This window comes from Bos grunniens, chromosome 3 (genome assembly GCF_055505025.1).
Source record: "Bos grunniens cultivar Pamir isolate PY7600 chromosome 3, Bosgru_T2T1.0, whole genome shotgun sequence".
NCBI lineage: Eukaryota > Metazoa > Chordata > Mammalia > Artiodactyla > Bovidae > Bos > Bos grunniens.
In genome coordinates, this window is record NC_141167.1 from 63,532,849 (window position 1) to 63,554,289 (window position 21,441).

The window sequence follows — 21,441 nt, forward strand, 5'->3', positions numbered from 1 at the left end:
TCACTGAACGTAACATTCTTTGTTGGTATTTTCTTTCTTTGAATATCTTACAATCATGTTTCCACCGGCCTTAGGTGTTGATGTTAGGGTCAAAAAATCTGAAGCCAGCTAACATTTTTCTCCTTCTAAGTGATTCATTTTTTTTTTTTAAACTAGCATACTCCAAAGATGTGTTATGTTCTTTATCTTCAAAGTACAGTGACTTTTTATTAGGATATGGCTTCATATTGATCATTCTGGATAACTTTGTCTGGCACATAGTATGCCCATTTGTTGTAGAGATTCTTTTCCCTGTTTTCTTTTTTCTTTTTTTTTTGTTAACTGCTAAGTTCTCGTGAAGCTTAAACTCTCTTGAGTGTTTGTTGTATTTTATAGTTTCGATTTTCTCCTTCAAAAATTCCTATTATAAACATGCTGAATCTCCATTGCTGTCCTCTATGTCATTTCTCTGTAAATGTTATCTTCAGTTCCATTTGTTTGATTTTCTCATATCTTGTCCTTCCTATAATGTCTAATCTCTTTGTGTTCCAATTTCATTTTGATTTGTAAAAGGGTTTTTTCCCTTACTACTTCCTTTGAGTTCTACAAGCTTACAGTTCATATCCTTTTAATATCTTAGTCTCTTCCTTTTCCTGAGCTCTTCTATTTCTGCTTTATGATCTTCCTCACATAGAAGGGATTGTTTTTCTGTGTGCATGTTCTCATTTTTGCTGTTTTCCCCTACATTTTAGCTTGTTGTGTTTTTCTATTTTAGTTTCTTATGGTCTCACCTCCAAGCAATTTTTAGAAGGATGCTGGGAGAAAATGGAGAGACATTCCTGCCAAATCTCAAAAGCAGAGGTTTTGTTTCAGCATTACTGGAGTTTCCTTCTCAAATGGCTCCTTGATACAGCCCCACTTTCTCTGAACCAAAGCTAGTCCAGGAGGACTACACCCAGCTCTGTGCACAACTCCTCTCTCCTTCCCTATAATCATTCCCACTGGCATACACTTCAGAATGAATCCTTCACGTTAGGAAGTAGATTTTTTACATTTTTTTGAGATCTGTCCCCGCTGAGCCATTAGCTATTACCTGTGCTTCTTTCTTGTACTTCCCTCTGGGTAGCTTTGGTTCTCCCCAGATCCTGTGGCACTTGTTAGATACAATGGGGCTTCCTTGGCGACTCAGAAGGTAAAGAATCTGCCTGCAATGCAGGAGACCCAGGTTTGATGCCTGGGTTAGGAAGATCCCTGGAGAGAAGAATGGCTACTCACTCCAGTATTCTTGCCTGGAGAACTCCATGGACAGAGGAGCGTGGCGGGCTACAGTCCATGGGGTTGCAAAGAGTTGGACATGAATGAGCAACTAACACTTTCACTTTCAAAGGTTAAGTACTTCAGGGTGTGCTCCTCACTTTCTGGAAGTTGGCTTTTGCTGTTGCTTTCTGAAATCTTTCTATTGACTTCCCTCCACAGAGCATCTGCTTTTCTCAGCAGAACTGGGGAGTTTAAAGATTATATCAGTACCCAGTTTTACTGGAAATGAAGTCTTTGGGTTCCTTTACTATTTCATTAACCTTATTTCATTTGTATGTTATCCAGAAACAGAAAAAAGAAAGTATCTTATAGCTTTAAGTTTATATTAAAGTCAATACTCATCTCATAGATGAAGAATATGAGGTCCAGAGAGATTAAGTAACTTGGTCAAAAACACACAGTTGATAAAAGGTAGAAATGAATTTGAGCACAATCAGACTGACTTCGAAGTCTACCATCTTCCGCGTCTGCCTTCCGCGGTGCCTTCTAGCCACCGGGTCCTCCACACCACCTCGTTGCCCTTGGAAAGCTGCACTAAGCATGGCAGGATTATTTCCCCAACAGAAAACTGAGTGGAGAACAGTCTCTAGGTAGCGACCAGAGTTGGTACCTGATGTGAACTCTAATTATTATTCTAGTTTTAACCATTCTCATCTCACCGTGAATGTTTAGCTAATGTTTTGAGTAGATGACTAAAGAGAGCATATAGAAATATCTCAGAGATATTGCAGGCTCTGTTACAAACTACCACAATAAAGTCAATATTGGAATAAAGTGAGTTACACAAATTGCTTAGTTTCCCAGTGTATAATAATTTATGGTTATACTATACTGTAGTCTATTTAGTATGCAACAGCATTATGTCTAAAAAATAATGTACATACTTTAATTAAATACTACTTTATTGCTAAAAGTGCTAACCACCATCTGAGCCTTCAGCAAGTTGGAATCTTTTTGCAACAGTACCAGAAACACTGATCACAGATCATAATAATAAATATAAAAATGAAAAAGTTTGAAATATGCAAGAATTACCCAGAAGTGACACAGAGGTATAAAGCGAACAAATGCTGCTGGAAAAACAGCACTGGACAGACATGATCAAAATAAGGCTGCCACAAATGTCCACCTTGTAAAATACACAATATCGAGAAATGTGATAAAGCCAAGTGTAATAAAATGAGGCATGCTTGCAGAGAATTGTTAAGGATAAAAAGTCACAGACAAGAGGGGTGGAGAGAACAGGAAGAAAAAGAAAAAGATTTCTATCACAGGACAGACTTTTTACACTAATTTAAGCCTTAATTTAATTTACATTAAATTAAGCCTTACATTAATATCTCGCCCTAGATACCACCAAATTGCAATTTTAAATTTAGATAATTGGTACTGGTGAATAGAGCAAGAAAAAATCTCAGTTGTCTATAAGTTACTAATTTCATGAGTTAACTCTAACCAGGCAATCAATCGAGTTTGTGTCACTTAGGAAACTAGTTACCATTTAAAGAATACTTATTATCAATCAGGCACTTCATTAGATGGTGTAAATTTTTTAAAGACTAAAAATAGCAGCATTAATTAAATTGTTTCTATGTACCAAGAACCATGTTAAGAATTTTACTATATTAAGCCAGGTAATTCATGTAACATAATGAAGTATGTGCTACTGTTAATCCATCTGAGAGCTATAAAAACAAGTCACAGAGAATTTAAATAATTTTCCCAAGGTCATCCAACTAGGAAGTTCAGAGGCAGAATTTGAATGCAGGCAGTCCTCTGGAGCCAATCTTTTAGCATGACAACTTTCAGGAATGTGTAGGTGGTGGCCCAGTGGCAAAACTGATTGTATCTCCACCGATTTGCTTAAATAGAAAATACATTATGGTGTTGCCAAGACTACGCTTTGCTCTTTTTACTGTAAACATCAAACATAATGACTTCATCTAAACCATGGTTTCAGTAACCACATATGCTGACTCACAAAATTCTCTTCTGAGGTTTGAATAACTAATTACCCATTCAATTTATCCACTAGAGACTAGCTATCCCACTAGCACTTCTAACTCAATGCATTTCCCCCCACATCTGTTCTTCTTACATTAGCGTCTTTCTCAGTGAAGATCCCCACTACCGTACCACACCAGCAGTCTGAGTAATGTTTTTATAGTGCAAATTATATCATGGTATTCTCCTGAGCAAAATTCTTCAATGGCTTCCCACCACACTAAAAATGCAATCCAAACTTTGACACGATGCATGAAACCTATGTCAACAGCTCACTTCTTGCCTATCTCATCTGTCCTTTCATTGCATCCCACCTCTGCTCCAGCATGCCGGTCTATTCTTATGGCTTAAAACCACTAAATTCATTTTTAACTCACAGTATTTGCATTCATTTTTCTCTTTCCCTAGAATGCTCTAAACCCTTAATTCATTCTGATGTACACTCAAATACGACCTGTTCAGAGAGGCTTTCCCTAGCCACATTACATAAACTATAAAATAGTCATCCTCCTTGCCCCAGTCACTAACTCTACTGTCTCATTGAGCTTTATTATTTCTTTGTAATACTGCAAATTTAGGAGAAAATACATATGTATATAAACTTGCCTATTACTTGGCTCTCTGGTTGAAATGTAAATATGTAAGAGAAGAACTTCATATTGTTTTATCATAATATTCCAACATTTAGGACAATGACTAAAACAAAGTAGGTCCACAGTATTGCTTGAATGAATTAATCAACCCAATCATCTGTCCCAGAAACCTGGTAATTATCTTTTACTTCTCTTCCCACCCATTTTGTATTCAGTTACCATGTCCAACACAACCCTTAGCTGAGTTCTCTTTACTTAGCCAGATTTTAATATTAGCCTCCTAACAGATTTCTAGGTCTTCCCTCATAGCTCAGTTGGTAAAGAATCCAACTGCAATGCAGCAGACCCCAGTTCAATTTCTGGGTTGGAATGATCCCCTGGAAAAGGAATAGGCTACCTACTCCAGTATTCCTAGACTTCTCTTGTGGCTCAGCTGGTCTTGTATGACATTCCTTGTCCCATCCCTCATCCACACTGCTACCACAGAAAGCTTGGTAAAGTACAGAACAAAACGAAGATTAGTTCATGACACTCCTTCCTATAATACATCAGCAGTCCTTGTAGCTTTTAGTACAAAACTCATTCATCTTAGTTCAGCCCTCAGGCCCTTAATGATGTAACCTCCTGCCTACATTTCTAATCTCACATCTCATACCTTCCTAGCAAGCTTTATCATTTGGCAATATTCTGTGCATATTACTACATATTATTGCTGGGGAGGTTGGTACTACCATGATTCTACTAGGAATGGATAACTGGACACACCACATATGGGACTTTCCTAGATTCTTCTGAGTATCTTTTCTAGATTGCTTTAATCTGTATCCTTTTGCTGACATCTACTATACCTGAGAGTATAACAGATTTCCTGAGTTCTGTGAATCCTTCTAGAGCATTGCTGAGCCTGAAAGCTGTCTTTGGGATCCTCAAATTTGCAGTTGGTGTCAAAGGAAGTGTGGTCTTTGCAACTGCCCCCTAATTTGTACTAATTTATGCATTTTTTTCTCAATGATTTATCTTCTCATTCTATATTTTCTACCCTTGACATTTAACTTTCCTTTAATTTTTTGCTATATCAAAGCTTACAAAAACTCATTCTTTCAGAGTCTTGAAGAGAATGTCCCTTCATGCCAAATTTACTCATCTGACAAGACAGTTCAGGTGATACCTCCTCTTTAGGCATCAGTGCAATTTTTGGTTTGTTGTTGTTTTGTTACAAACTAATGACAATAGAAGATATTAAGAAGAGGTGGCAAGAATACACAGAAAACTGTACAAAAAAGATCTTCATGACCAAGATAATCATGATGGTATGATCACTCACCTCGAGCCAGACATCCTGGAATGTGAAGTCAAGTGGGCCTTAGAAAGCATCACTACGGACAAAGCTAGTGGAGGTGATGGAATTCCAGTTGAGCTCTTTCAAATCCTGAAAGATGACGCTATGAAAGTGCTGCACTCAATATGCCAGCAAATTTGGAAAACTCAGAGTGGCCGCAGGACTGGAAAAGGTCAGTTTTCATTCCAATCCCAAAGAAAGGCAATGCCAAAGAATGCTCAAACTACTGTACAATTACACTCATCTCACATGCTAGTAAAGTAATGCTCAAAATTCTCCAAGCCAGGCTTCAGCAATACATGAACCGTGAACTTCCTGATGTTCAAGCTGGTTTTAGAAAAGGCAGAGGAACCAGAGATCAAATTGCCAACATCCGCTGGATCATGGAAAAAGCAAGAGAGTTTCAGAAAAACATCTATTTCTGCTTTATTGACTATGCCAAAGCCTTTGACTGTGTGGACCACATTAAACTGTGGAAAATTCTGAAAGAGCTGGGAATACCAGACCACCTGACTTGCCTCTTGAGAAACCTATATGCAGGTCAATAAGCAATAGTTAGAACTGGACATGAACAAAAGACTGGTTCCAAATAGGAAAAGGAGTATGTCAAGGCTGTATATTGTCACCCTGCTTATTTAACTTTTATGCAGAGTACATCATGAGAAATGCTGGGCTGGAAGAAGCACAGGCTGGAGTCAAGATTGCCGGGAGAAATATCAATAACCTCAGATATGCAGATGACACCACCCTTATGGCAAGAGGAGAATGACAGAGTGAAAGTTAAGGAGAAGAGGAAAGAGGAGAATGAAAAACTTGGCTTAAAGCTCAACATTCAGAAAATGAAGATCATGGCATCTGGTCCCATCACTTCATGGCAAATAGATGGGGAAACAGTGGAAACAGTGTCAGACTTTATTTTGGGGGACTCCAAAATCACTGCAGATGGTGATTGCACCCATGAAATTAAAAGACGCTTACTCCTTGGAATAAAAGTTATGACCAACCAGATAGCATATTCAAAAGCAGACACATTACTGTGCCAACAAAGGTTCATCTAGTCAAGGCTATGGTTTTTCCAGTGGTCATGTATGGATGCGAGAGTTGGACTGTGAAGAAGGCTGAGCACCAAAGAATTGATGCTTTTGAACTGTGGTGTTGGAGAAGACTCTTGAGAGTCCCTTGGACTGCAAGGAGATCCAACCAGTCCATTCTAAACGAGATCAGCCCTGGGATTTCTTTGGAAGGAATGATGCTAAAGCTGAAACTCCAGTACTTTGGCCACCTCATGCGAAGAGCTGACTCATTGGAAAAGACTCTGATGCTGGGAGGGATTGGGGGCAGGAGGAGAAGGGGACGACAGAGGATGAGATGGCTGGATGGCATCACCGACTCGATGGACGCGAGTTTGAGTGAACTCCGGGAGTTGGTGATGGACAGGGAGGCCTGGCGTGCTGTGATTCATGGGGTCGCAAAGAGTTTTACATGACTGAGTGACTGAACTGAACTGAATGACAAATAGGGGGCTTCACAAGCACTGCTAGTGGCAAAGAACCCACTTGCCAACACAGGAGACACAAGAGATGTGGTTTGATCTCTAGGTCAGGAAGATCCTCTGTAGTAGGAAATGGCAACCAACTGCAGTATTCTTGCCTGGAAAACTCCATGGACAGAGGAGCCTGGAGGATTATAGTCCATGGGGTCACAAAGAGTGAGAAACAACTCATATGTGTATGTATGAGCATAGATTTGCATAATGACAAATACATCCTTTCTCATGGTGGAGAATTCTGACAAAATATAGTCCAATGGAGAAGGAATGTCAAACCACTTTAGTATTCTTGCCTTGAGAACCCCATGAACAGTATGAAAAGGCAAAAAGATAGGACACTGAAAGATGAACTCGCCAGGTAGGTAGGGGCCCAATACGCTACTGGGGATCAGTGGAGAAATAACTCCAGAAAGAATGAAGAGATGGAGCCACACCAAAAACAACACCCAGTTGTGGATGTTACTGGTGATGGAAGTAAAGTCAGATGCTGTAAAGAGCAATATTGCATAGGAACCTGGAATGTCAGGTCCATGAATCAAGGCAAATTGGAAGTGGTCCAACAGGAGATGACAAGAGTGAACATCGACATTTCAGGAATCAGTGAAATAAAATGGACTGGAATGGGTGAATTTAACTCAGATAACTATTATATCTACCACTGTGGGCAAGAATCAAGAATCCCTTAGAAAAAATGGAGTAGCCATCATAGTCAACAAAAGAGTCTGAAATGCAATCAGTTCAGTACAGTTGCTCAGTCGTGTCCAACTCCTTGTGACCCCATGAACCACAGCACGCCAGGCCTCCCTGTCCATCACCAACTCCCTGAGCCAACCAAACCCATGTCCATAATTGGGTGATGCCATCCAACCATCTCATCCTCTGTCGTCCCCTTCTTCTCCTGCCTTCAATCTTTCCCGGCATCAGGGTCTTTTCAAATGAGTCAGCTCTTTGCATCAGGTGGCTAAAGTATTGGAGTTTCAGCTCCAGTATCAGTCCTTCCAACGAATACACAGGACTGATTTCCTTTAGGATGGACTGATTGGATCTCCTTGCAGGCCAAGAACTCTCAAGAGTCTTCTCCAACACCACAGTTCAAAAGCATCAATTCTTCTGTGCTCAGCTTTCTTTATAGTCTAACTCTGACATCCATATATGACCACTGGAAAAACCATAGTCTTGATTAGATGGACCTTTGTTGACAAAGCAATGTCTCTGCTTTTTAATACACTGTCTATGTTGGTCAGGAAAAGGCAATGGCACCCCACTCCAGTACTCTTGCCTGGAAAATCCCATGGACAGAAGACCTGGTAGGCTGCAGTCCATGGGGTCACGAAGAGTCAGACACGACTGAGCAACTTCACTTTCACTTTTCACTTTCATGCATTGGAGAAGGAAATGGAAACTCACCCCAGTGTTCTTGCTTGGAGAATCCCAGGGACAGCAGAGCCCGGTGGGCTGCTGTCTATGGGGTTGCACAGAGTCGGACATGACTGAATCGACTTAGGAGCAGTAGCAGCAGTAGGTTGGTCTAACTTTACTTCCAAGGAGTAAGAGTCTTTTAATTTCATGGCTTCAATCTCCATCTGCAGTGATTTTGGAGCCCAAAAAAATAAAGTCTGACACTGTTTCCACATCTATTTCCCATGAAGTGATAGGACTAGATGCCATGATCTTCGTTTTCTAAATGTTGAACTTTAAGCCAAATTTTTCACTCTCCTTTTTCATTTTCATCAAAGGCTCTTTAGTTCTTCTTTACTTTCTGCCATAAGTGTGGTATCATCAGCGTATCTGAGGTTATTGATATTTCTCCCAGCAATCTTGACTCCAGCCTGTGCTTCTTCCAGCCCAGCATTTCTCATGATGTACTCTGCATATAAGTTAAATAAGCAGGGTGACAATATACAGCCTTGACATACTCCTTTTCCTATTTGGAACCAGTCTGTTGTTCTATGTTCATTTATTGCCAAATTCAGACTGAAATTGAAGAAAGAGGAGAAAACCACTAGACCATTCAGGAATGACCTAAATCAAATCCCTTATGACTATACAGTGGAAGTGAAAAATATATTTAAGGGACTTGATCTGATAGAGTGCCTGATGAACTATGGACAGAGGTTCGTGACACTGTATAGGAGACAGGAATCAAGACCATCTCTAAGAAAAAGAAATGCAAAAAAGCAAAACTGCTATCTGAGGAGCCCTCACAAATAGCTGTGAAAAGAAGGGAAGCGAAAAGCAAAGAAGAAAAGGAAAGATATACCCATTTGAATGCAGAGTTCCACAGAATAGCAAGGAGAAATAAGAAAGAAAAATAAGTGATCAGTGCAAAGAAATAGAGGAAAACAATAGAATGGGAAAGATTAGAGATCTCTTCAAGAAAATTAGAGATACCAAGGGAACATTCATGCAAAGATGGGCACAATGCTGCTGCTGCTGCTGCTGCTGCTGCTGCTGCTAAGTCGCTTCAGTCGTGTCCAACTCTGTGCAACCCCATAGACGGCAGCCCACCAGGTCCTGCCGTCCCTGGGATTCTCCAGGCAAGAACACTGGAGTGGGTTGCCATTTCCTTCTCCAATGCATGAAAGGGAAGAGTGAAAGTGAAGTCGCAACCCCATGGTCTGCAGCCTACTAGGCTCCTCCGTCCATGGGATTTTCCAGGCAAGAGTGCTGGAGTGGGGTGCCATTGCCTTCTCCTGATGGGCGCAATAAAGGACAGAAATGGTATGGGCCTAACAGAAGCAGGAGATATTAAGAAGAGGTGGCAAGAATACACAGAAGAACTATACAAAAAAGATCTTCATGACCCAGAAACCATGATGGTGTGATCACCAACCCAGAGCCAGTCATCCTGGAATGTGAAGTCAAATGGGCCTTAGGAAGCATCACTACAAACAAAGTTAGTGGAGGTGATGGAATTCCTGTTGAGCTCTTTCAAATCCTGAAAGATGATGCTGTGAATGTGATGCACGCAATATGCCAGCAAATTTGGAAAACATAACAGTGGCCACTGGACTAGAAAAGGTCAGTTTTCATTACAATTCCAGAGAAAGGCAATGCCTAAGAATGCTGAAACTATCACACAGTTGCACTCATCTCAGCGCTAGTAAAGTAATGCTTAAAATTCTCCATGCCAGGCTTCAGCAATACGTGAATCGTGAACTTCCAGATGTTCAAGCTGGTTTTAGAAAAGGCAGAAGAACCAGAGATAAAATTGCCAACATCTACTGGATCATCAAAAAAGCAAGAGAGTTCCAGAAAAACATTTACTTCTGCTTTACTGGCTATGCCAAAGCCTTTGACTGTTTGGATCACACCAAACTGTGGAAAATTATGAAAAAGATGAGAATACCAGACCACCTGACCTGCCTCCTGAGAAATCTGTATGCAGGTCAAGAAGCAACAGGTAGAACGAGATGTGGAACAATGAGCGGGTTCCAAATTGGGAAAGGAGTATATCAAGGCTGTATATTGTCACCCTGCTTATTTATACGCAGAGTACATCATGCGAAATACTGGGCTAGATGAAGCACAAGCTGCAATCAAGATTGCCAGGAGAAATATAAAAAACCTCAGATATGCAGATGACCCCACCTTTATGGCAGAAAGCGAAGAAGAACTAAAGAGCCTCTTGAAGAAGGTCAAAGAGGAGAGTGAAAAATTGGCTTAAAACTCAACATTCAGAAAACGAAGATCATGGCATCTAGTCCCATCACTTCATGGCAACAGATGGGGAAGCAATGGAAACAGGACAGGCTTTATTTGGGGGGGCTCCAAAATCACTGCAGATCGTGACTTCAGCCATGAAATTGAAAGATGCTTGCTCCTTGGAAGAAACGTTATGACCAACCTAGACAGCATATTAAAAAGCAGAGACATTACTTTGCCAACAAAGGTCTGGCTAGTCAAAGCTATCACTTTTCCAGGAGTCATGTATGGATGTGAGAGTTGGACTATAAAAAAGCTGAGCACTGAAGAATTGATGCTTTTGAACTGTGGTGTTGGAGAAGACTCTTGAGAGTCCCTTGGACTGCAAGGAGATCAAACCAGTCCATCCTAAAGGAAATCAGTCCTGAATATTCATTGGAAGGACTGATGCTGACTCTGAAACTCCAATACTTTGCCCTCCTGATGTGAAGAACTGACTCATGAAAAAGACCCTGATGCTGAGAAAGATTGAAGGTGGGAGGAGAAGGGAACGACAGAGGATAAGATGGTTAGATGGCATCACCAACTTGATGGACATGAGTTTGAGTAAGCTCAGGGAGTTGGTGATGGACATGGAAGCCTGGTGTGCTGCAGTCCATGGGGTCGCACAGAGTTGGACACAACTGAGCAACTGAACTGAACTGAATAAAAATCAGTCCTCTAAGTATGCAAGGCTAATGCCAGATATAAACACAGACATTTCAACCTTACTTGCCTTTCATTTGAAACCTGTATAATAAGCAGTATTGATATTATCACTAGTTAGGAGAAAAGAATTATGGGCAGAGGGAAGATGAGGGAGAGATGAAAAGAGAGATAGACAGGAAGTGGTGGGAGGGAGAAAAAAAGGAGAAATGGCATCCCTGTAGATGCTAAAACTATGACTCATACCCAAGCACATAACTCACTCCAGTGGCTATATAATTGACACTATGGTGTATAAAATAATGTCTAAACCAACAGACAAGGAGAGTCAATGTCTATACTTGTTTCCTCAAATCCTGTGCTGTGCTAAGTCACTTCGGTCGCCTCTAACTTTTTGTGACCTTATGGATCATAGCCCATCAGGCTCCTCTGTCCATAGGATTCTCCATGCAAGAAAACTGGAGTGGGTTGCCATGCCCTCCTCCAGGGGATCTTCCCAACCCAGGGATTGAAGCCACAGCTTACATCTCAAGTATACAAGAGCCAAAGATCCATTTTACCTGTCAACATTCAACAATATTCTATCACGAACTGGAGGAACAAGGAGAGTATCATGTTTATCTTCCAAAATGTAAAAATTCTTACACCTCTTAGAAGTTGGTAATTCAAAAGATTTAAATGAAATTTATCAACTTTCAGGTAATAAGTTATGAGTAATTTCATTTAACGGAGTGTAATAAATTACAGTATTTGCTCATTATTAAATAACTTAATTAATATAAAATAGCACTTGTGTTAGTTGCTCAGTTGTGTCTGACTCTTCATGACCCCATGGACTACAGTCCATCAGGCTCCTCTGTCCATGGAATTTTCTAGGCAAGAATGTTGGAGCAGATTTGCCATTTCCTTTTCCAGGGGACCTTTCTAACCCAGTGATCCAACCCCTGCCTCCCACATAACAGGCAGATTCTTTACCGACTGGGTCACCAGGAAAGCACTTAATTTTGACAAGTTCAAACTGTTTAAAATTTTCATATATCTTGGTCAATTAAGTCCCCAAAGCTATATTTTTTTAGTCTGTAGGAATGAAAAAATAAAATGATGGTCTAAAATAAAATCAGAGTTGTAAATCAGAAAGATCATACAGGCCTTAATGTACTTTTCCTTGGCAAATTATCCAAATTGACTAGATTAACTAGATAAGTGCCCACTACCCACTTTCTACTGTTCTGTATAATTTCAGCCAAATCGTCTTGCCAGAATTAAGACCCAAAGATAGTGCAACTACAAATTGACACTTTCCATGGGCACTTGCCATCTACCTCTACAAGGATTTAACCATGTTCTGCTATAGTTGCTGATCTTCAACACCCTCTGAAAGGAATTCAGGATGGAGAGCAAAAATGAGCCATTTTGTGCTCTGAGAGAAACTGGCAGAACAGGTCATCAGATAGCTAGATATTTTCAGAAGCCGATTTTATGAGCCACATTCTTGTATCTCCTCATGTCTAAAAGAGCAGTAAAGTCTTTCATGGTAACAACTGTTCGTGATTAGCAGAAGCCTTCTGCAAAAAAAATATATGCTTGACTGCATGTATTTCCCCTTCATCAAAATTATGTATATATCATGTACGGATGTGAGAGTTAGACTATAAAGAAAGCTGAGTGACAAAGAATTGATGCTTTTGAACTGTGGTGTTGGAGACGACTATTGAGAGTCCCTTGGACTGCAAAGAGATCCAACCAGTCCATCCTATAGGAGATCAGTCCTGGGTGTTCATTGGAAGGTCTGATGTTGAAGCTGAAACTCCAAGAGTTTGGCTACCTCATGCGAAGAGCTGACTCATTTGAAAAGACCCTGATGCTGGGAAAGATTGAGGGCAGGAGGAGAAGGGGGCGACAGAGGATGAAATGGTTGGATGGCATCAATGACTCAATGGACATGAGTTTGGGTAGGCTCCAGGAGTTGGTGTTGGACAGGGAGGCCTGGCATGCTGCAGCTCATGGGGTTGCAAAGAGTGGGACATGACTGAGCGACTGAACTGAACTGACATTCCTCCCGTCTCTTTTGCAGCAGTTCCTCAGAGCTGTCTAAATGCTGTCTCTCCCAGACTACAGTCCTCATTTTGCCCCATATAAAACTTAACTTTCACAATAGGCTTCCTGGATTCCAGCTCACTGAGTTAAGGAGCTAAAGAAGTTGTTTAAAACCAACTATTTTAATATTTTCATACTATTGGTGTATGGAAAAAGGAAGTTGTTCAGAGTATTTTTTTCCTACTGAATTTATCATATACTCATATGAGTCGGACATGACTGAAGCGACTTAGCAGCAGCAGCAGCACGCACTAAGCACTTTACATGTGTTATCTCATTTTATCCACACAATGACCTTCTTCTTACATAGTAAGAATTATTACCATCTTCATTTTGAAGTCCTGAAATCGAGGCTCAAAGTATGTAAGAAGCTTGCTCCAGGTCATATAACTGATAGGCACTAGAACCTGGGCACAAACCCAGGCTGCTGATTCCAGAACGCCTGCACCACAATCACTGGGTATGTTCGAAAGGAAATGTGACTTTAAAAAGTATTCTTAATACAAATACACCTATTTTGGGTAAAGAAATAAAAGCAACTTATTTATAAAATCAGGCTTCCCTGGTGGACTAGTGGTACAGAGTCTGCCTTCAATGCGGGAGACCTGGGTTCAATCCCTGGGTCAGGAAGATCCCCTGGAGAAGGGGGCGGCCCAGCACACTCCAGTATTCTTGCCTGGAGAATTCCATGGACAGAGGAGCCTGGTGGGTTACAGTCCTTGGGGTTGCAAAGAGTCAGACGTGATTTTGTGACTAAACAGCAACAACAGCAATTTATAAAATGAGCAATGAAGCTTTAACCTATGTGAAACATTTTTGGTGAAGTGTGGGGGTTTTCACAGAAAATACTTGGAGTTACTGCAACCTGAATGAGCTGCTTCCTACACACACATTTTGGGTTAATACTTCCACAGAAAATATCTTTTGGAGACAAATATTTTACACATATTTCTACACATGTGGTTTGCACACCAAGCAATCAGGAACTGGAGAATGCCGTGTATACTGACAATTAGTTTACATGTCATATGGTGTAAGGTAGTATGTAGAGGTGTTACAACTATGCTTATCTCCCTGGCCACCAACCCACCAACAGCATAAGCAAAGTAGACTGTATTATGTAAGAAAAGGGACCATTATCTGCCAAATTCTCAGGAGACTCAACCTTAAATAATCTTCTTTTGAAGTATAATAGAATCATTTTTTCATTTGGTTATACCAAAACTGTGGTTATAAAACAAATGATTTATGTTGATTAATATAATACCTTAATGGGCTTAGCTGTGCTAAAATTTAAATGAATAACAAAATATGGAAAATAACAGATGCTTATCTCTGCTCAGTCTTAAAATTTCACTAAATGAGAATAAGAAAATGTGGTTTAAAACCATATAGGCAAAGTGAAAGGGTAGAAGAGACAACAGCAGATAAGAGACATCAACAAATTTTTGAAAAATGAAAAACAGAGGAAGGAATTAGCAGAGCTGAGAAAACTGAACACTAAGGGCTTGCAGAAGCAAGAAATAATAATAGGCAGGCCAGTTCACAAGGCAAAGTCCTGACAAAGCTCAAGAACCAAATGCACCAAATCACTGAATTCAGGAGAGAAGCATAAGGCATCATATGTGGGAGAGGGAGGGCTTGAGAGTCTGTATAAGAAGCTTTGAGAGTAAAATTGAAGATTAAAGCTTACTTATGTACTAGAGAAACACTGAATAAATCCTAGCGGAAGATGGAAGAGAAGTGCCATAATGGGAACAAGTGAATTCAGTAAAAATCTACATACTAAATGGTGAGACCACACCTTTTTCCCCTCATAAGAACCTCTTTATATCTTTTATCTCCAATAACAGTGGCAACCAGGATTATATTCTACAAGTAAGAAATTGGAGGATTCTTCTGTGAACAAACTGGATAGATAGCCTTAGACATTTGCAGTCCAACAACAAGATGGCCAGCAAAGCTCCTAATTTTTCATGCTCTAGATAAAATACGCCAGTTAAAAAGCCCACCCATGAAAATGAGTTTCCAAGCATATTTTTATTGCCTTGCTTTTAAATTAAAACACAAGTACTAGAGACTTAAGAACTTTTCCAACATAAAAGACAGATTAAAGAAAACCAAAACTTGTGGGAAACAAAGATAATACAGGGAGCAGAACAAAACTTCAAAAAAATTATTTTTATCTTTGGAGAGCTGAGTAGATATTGCATCAAAGAAATAAGAACAAAATTTAAGGCACAATCAGAGTGAGAAATCTCTTAAAAATTTAAATACAGCATTAGTAAAAAAAAATTTTAATATTTGAGAATAGTGACTAATGAAAATCTGATATAAAATGGAAAGAAAACAAAAATGGAAAATCAGAGCTAAATAAATAAAAATAAGGCACTCAATCCAGGAGATCAATATCTGACCAACAGAACTTGCAGAAAGAAGAAATAAATATGTCAGACAGACAAAACTAAGATAGGAAAATTCCCAGAAAATGAAAGATGTTTCTATTACATTGAAAAGGCCTAATGACTACCCATCAGAATATATTGAAAAAAGACCTGTACCAAAACACATTATTGCAAAATTGCAAAATATTGGGGATAAACATGATCCTAAGGTTTAAAGTGGAAAATTAAAAGGTAACATATAAAGAATCAAGAGTTAGTAAAACATCAGATTTCTTAACTGCAAGCCAGAAGACAATAGATGCAAAAAATAGTTTAAAATTCTGACCGACAACTATTTACGGCCTAAAATTCTATACCCACCCAAACTCCCCTCAAGAAAATGAGTGAAATACAAAAAGAAAAAAAAAATCAGAAATGCAATGTTACAAGGAGTATACCATCTAAGTACACATTCTCAGGATGCTACCAGATGATATGCTCCACTCAAATTAGGTAATGGACAGTGAAAAAGGAAAATGAGTTCCAAAACACTGGATCTAACACAGATGAGAGACATCAATTCTACAATTAGACAGCTCTCAATCCATTCCAACAGAATCTTAGTTTCCAGAAGAAATAACTTCAAGGGTGGGGGAAAAAATCAAATTATTAGAGTATTTGGTGCATTAAAAAAAAAATTCAAAGAAGTTTTAAAATTCTTTTGGGATATCTGAGAATTAGTGATAGTGCCATAGAACACAGAGCAAACAAAAAAAAAGAGGAAAGGAGAAAATCGAGAGGATAGAAGAAGAGGGGGCATCAGTTCGGTTCAGTCTCTCAGTCATGTCCGACTCTTTGCAACCCCATGGACTGCAGCATGCCAGGTTTCCCTGTCCATCACTAACTCCCAGAGTTTACTCAAACTCATGCCATTGAGTCAGTGATGCCATCCAACCATCTCATCCTCTGTCATCCCCTTCTCTTCCTGCCTTCAATCTCTTCCAGCATCAGGGTCTTTTCAAATGAGTCACCTCTTCAGGTGGCCAAAGTATTGGGAGTTTCAGAGTCAGCATCAGTCCTTCCAATGAATATTCAGGACTGATTTCCTTTATGATGGACTGGTTTGATCTCCTTGCAGTCCAAGGGACTCTCAAGAGTCTTCTCCAACACCACAGTTCAAAAGCATCAATTCTTCAGTGCTCAGCTTTCTTTATACTCCAACTCTCACATCCATACATGACTATTGGAAAAACTATAGCTTTGACTAGACAGAGCTTTGTTGGCAAAGTAATGTCTCTACTTTTTAATATGCTGTCTAGGTTGGTCATAACTTTTCTTCCAAGGAGCAAGCATCTTTTAATTTCATGGCTTCAGTCACCATCTGCAGTGATTTTGGAGCCCCCCAAAGTAAAGTCAGCCACTGTTTCCCCATCTATTTGCCATGAAGTGATGGGACCGGATGCCATGATCTTTGTTTTCTGAATGTTGAGCTTTAAGCCAACTTTTCCACTCTCCTTTTTCACTTGCATCAAGAGGCTCTTTAGTTCTTCTTTGCTTTCTGCCATAAGTTTGGTATCATCTGCATATCTGAGGTTATTGATATTTCTCCCAGCAATGTTGATTCCACCCTGTGCTTCATCCAGTCCTGCGTTTCTCATAATGTACTCTGCATAAAAGTTAAATAAGCAGGGTGACAATATACAGCCTTGACGTACTCCCGGGACAACTTACCTTGTGCCAATGTTCTCAAAATGCATGTTGTGGGTGAGGGGCCTGGTACCAGTCTCTGAGTTTTGAGACATTCCCTTTTTCTAATTAGCAGCCTGCTAGTAGCTATATAGCGGAACGTGGCCCTGGAATGACTTTGAGGAGATACCCCATGTCCAAGGTCAGAGAAGTCCCAGCAAGACAGTAGGTGCTGGAGCGGCATCTGCATGGCACTGGAACAGCTCTGAGGAGATAACCCACATCCAAGGGCAAAGGAGTCAGAGCAAGATGGTAGGAGGGGTGAAATTGCATTTAGAATCAAACCCCATACTCGCCAGAGACACTCTGAGGGCTCAAACAAACTGTGCACACCAAGACCCAGAGACCCCACAGAGACTGAGACAGAACTATGTTTGAGTGTCTCCTCTAGAGGCACGGTGGACTGCTGCAGGGGCAGGGGCTCTGGGTGCAGTAGACCTGGGTATGGCATAAGCCCTCTTGGAAGAAGGTCGCCATTAACCCCACTATGGAGCCACCAGAACTTACACAGGACTGGGGAAACAGACTCTTGGAGGGTACAAACAAAACCTTGTGTGCACCAGGACCCAGGAGAAAGGAGCAATGACCCCAGAAGAGACTGACTCAGACTTGCCTGTGAGTGTCCAGGAGGCTCCAGTACAGGCGTGGGTCAGTGGTGGCCTACTGCAGGGTTGGGGCACTGAGTGCAGCAGTGCCTACATGGGATCTTTTGAAGGAGGTTGCCATTATCTTCCTTACCTCAACATAGTATGGCCTCAGGTCAAATAACAGGGAGGGAACACAGCCCTGCCCATCAATAGAAAATTGGATTAAAGGGTTACTGAGCAGGGCCCCACACATCAGAACAAGACCCAGTTTCCCCCTCAGTCAGTCTCTCCCAACAGGAACTTCCATAAGCCTCTTATCCCTCTCTATCAGAGGGGAGACAGAATGAAAACCACAATCACAGAAAACTAACCAATCTGATCACATGGGCCACAGCCTTGTCTAACTCAATGAAGGGGGGGGCAGTATGGGATAGTATAAAAATGTTATAAACTCATCATCAAAAAAGGAAGTCAATATAATATGCTGCTAAGTCACTTCAGTCATGTCCGACTCTGCACGACCCCATAGGTGGCAGCCCACCAGGCTCCTGTCCCTGGGATTCTCCAGGCAAGAACACTGGAGTGGGTTCCCATTTCCTTCTCCAATGCATGAAAGTGAAAAGTGAAAGTGAAGTTGCTCAGTCGTGTCCGACTCTTAGCAACCCCATGGACTGCAGCCCACCAGGCTCCTCCATCCGTGAGATTTTCCAGGCAAGAGTACTGGAGTGGGGTGCCATTGCCTTCTCCCAATATAATATACAAGCATATTATTAAGAACTATGGATAGTAAAGCCAAAGAAGTGCTAAGAGAGTTTGGGTAAAGGACTGTAGGATTAGATAAGGTCAGGGAATATTATTTTCTGTTACATGTTTTACAACTCAACTTGATTTTTAAACTGTATACTTGTACTAATACTTTGATACTTTAAGCTTTGGAAACTATTGTAAGCACCAATAAAGATATTTGTTTCTGAAAACTCTAATTTGGGATCATCTCTCTAAAGGAGACATATTCAGCAGTATTAAGGTTACAAATTATATTTGTAATCATTATCAAATCACAATTTCTCTGAAAATATTTGTCTAGCCTCCTGATTAGACATTGTATCATGCTATTTCAACAACAACAATTTTAGGAAAACAGTACTTCTAAGTTTCTGATAACATACCACAATTTTCATTTCATTTTTGTGCTCAAAAGTATTCAATTTTATAAAATCAAAGAAGTTTTTAAAATATTTTTCTTTTTGTCGAGAACTCAAAATAAAATGCTATGGATATGTGAAATCTTAAAAGGTGTTCACCCTGAAATAAAACAGCACATTTTGCATTCTATAAATGAAACCTTAAGGTTAAAAGAAAGATATTTCTTTCATATACTCCCTTCACTGGTTCTGAATCTTTAAAAATTTATTCATAAATATTCAGTTTTCCTTCTTTGTTTAGGTTTTCAATATTTTGATAATGACACATTTTATACATTATTAAACTCATAACATTAACAGAGGGCAATTGTAAAGCAACAGGATTTATAATGGAAAGAGGTGTTTTTGTTTTCGTTTTTTTGTTTGGTTTTGGTTTTTATTTGGAGCAGGGGGCAGGAATGGTGCAGATGTGACAGACCCAAATTCAAGTCTTAGCTATATAAGCCTGGGCCAGCACCTTCCTTGAGCCTCAGTTTCTTCATCTATAATAATCACCCTACTGGTTCATTATGAGGATTAGAATAGCATATATAAAATTCCAGCAAAGGACAACACATGAAATAGATATTAATAATGACAATTCTCCTTTTCTTATCTTCTCTGTTGTCCAAGAGGCTTAATTTTAAACAATCTGTAGACTCTGCAGTCTAAGTACCTGAGTTCAAATCTTGGTTCTCCCATTTATTATTAGCCTGCAACCCTTAGGGTAGTTATTTATTCTTCTTAACCTTGGACTCAGCAATTCATGGGCATAATTATAAAAACCCCTCAATGAAGTGGTGATGAAGAAAACATATCCTGCTAGCACAGTGACCGGTACTTAACAAGTTCTCAGAAACTAATAGAATAAAAACAAGAAATTGAAAGATAGTTTCTCTCTGCAGTTCAGTTCAGTTGCTCAGTTGTGTCCGAATCTTTGCGACCCCATGGACTGCAGCACGCCAGGCTTCCCTGTCCATCACCAACTCCCAGAGCTTGTTCAAACTCATGTCCATCGAGTTGGTTATGCCATCCAACCATCTCATCCTCAGTTGTCCCCTTCTCCTCCTGCCTTCAAACTTTCCCTCTTAGTTTAGCAAACTAAAGTAACAAATGACTTGGTCAAGAACAGCACTTCATGAAGTTACATGCGACCTGATTTAATGATCTTCCCATAAAAGACAATTAGAAAATGCCTTCTGTGATACATTTTAATTCATATTTGTGTTACTTGACAGAATACTTACCTTTGTCCACCTATCAGTTTGGTCAAACGGAGTACCACCCCTCTGTGCTCTCTTTCTACCTACAGCTATTTTACTTTCTAATATTATTCAATAAATTGACCAAATTGACAAGTAACTCCTTGCTCATTGAAAAGTTGGTTCTATCAAGTGAGCACTTTTTTTTACCCTTTGACAAAGGCACTTGTATTTTTTTTTCACTTTTTGGAGCCAAAGGCATTATTTTCTTCACATTTCAATCACTGGCAATCAGGATATTATGTGGTAAACAGAAAATATTATTTAAATGCTGTTTAATAAATGAATAAATTAGGGTATACATGATATCAGAAACTCTATCACCATACTACCAGAGCAACTAGCTACCAAACAAAAACAAAACCTTGAACTATTTTCCAAACCTCTCCATTTGAATTAAATGAAATCCCAAGCCCACTAGTATGCAAAATTTTGTTTCTTAATGATGTAAATCTAGATGGAACATTTAGCGTATGCTTGCGTTGTTTCAAGAAGTGCAAAGGTAATTCAGTTACAGTTAGCCACCCCCAATAACTCCCACTTAAAATGAAGTCACAAACAAAGTCTTTCTACTATACAAAACTTCCCTTTTACAGAGTTTTCTTAAAAATGTAAGTAATTTCACAGACAGAAGATATGAGTAATTTCTTAAAGGTCATATTTCCCCCCAAATTGGTTTTTTCACCCTTACATTCTCATTGTACTCTGTAGAATTTTTTATTCCTTAACACTGAATTTAAGGTTATAATGACTTTAAAGTGATATACTTTTGCTTTCGGGAATCCAATTTTTCACATAAGAATAAGTAACAAGGTAACATTCTTACCTTGATCTTGTGCATGAACAGTACCCCCTGACACACATAGTACAATAAAATGAAGAAGCAGTTTCCTAAAAATAAAGAAAAAATTGGGAAAAACTTAGTTGGACATTTATGATCTGTAAGTTATAAAACCCAAAATAAACTCTAGTGAAGGATTAAGAATGAAGCTATTTTTAATTCACACAGTATTTTAATCCTAATGCTGATTAAAAGCAAGAGCCCCAAAT

General features: G+C 39.7%; 1 protein-coding gene across 27 annotated transcripts in view; it reads right to left on the bottom strand.

Moving 5' to 3' along the window:
* COL24A1 (collagen type XXIV alpha 1 chain) overlaps positions 1 to 21,441 on the bottom strand; it is a 401,096-nt gene that overhangs the window by 367,631 nt on the left and 12,024 nt on the right. For all 27 annotated transcript variants that reach the window (XR_015160374.1, XM_086390890.1, XM_086390884.1 and 24 more), the window contains one exon: positions 21,218 to 21,282. Coding sequence is in view for 15 of the 27 variants with exons in the window: in XM_086390890.1 (XP_086247016.1) it covers positions 21,218 to 21,282 (65 nt within the window). In the remaining 12 variants the exon portion in view is untranslated. The remainder of the gene's footprint in view (positions 1 to 21,217; positions 21,283 to 21,441) is intronic.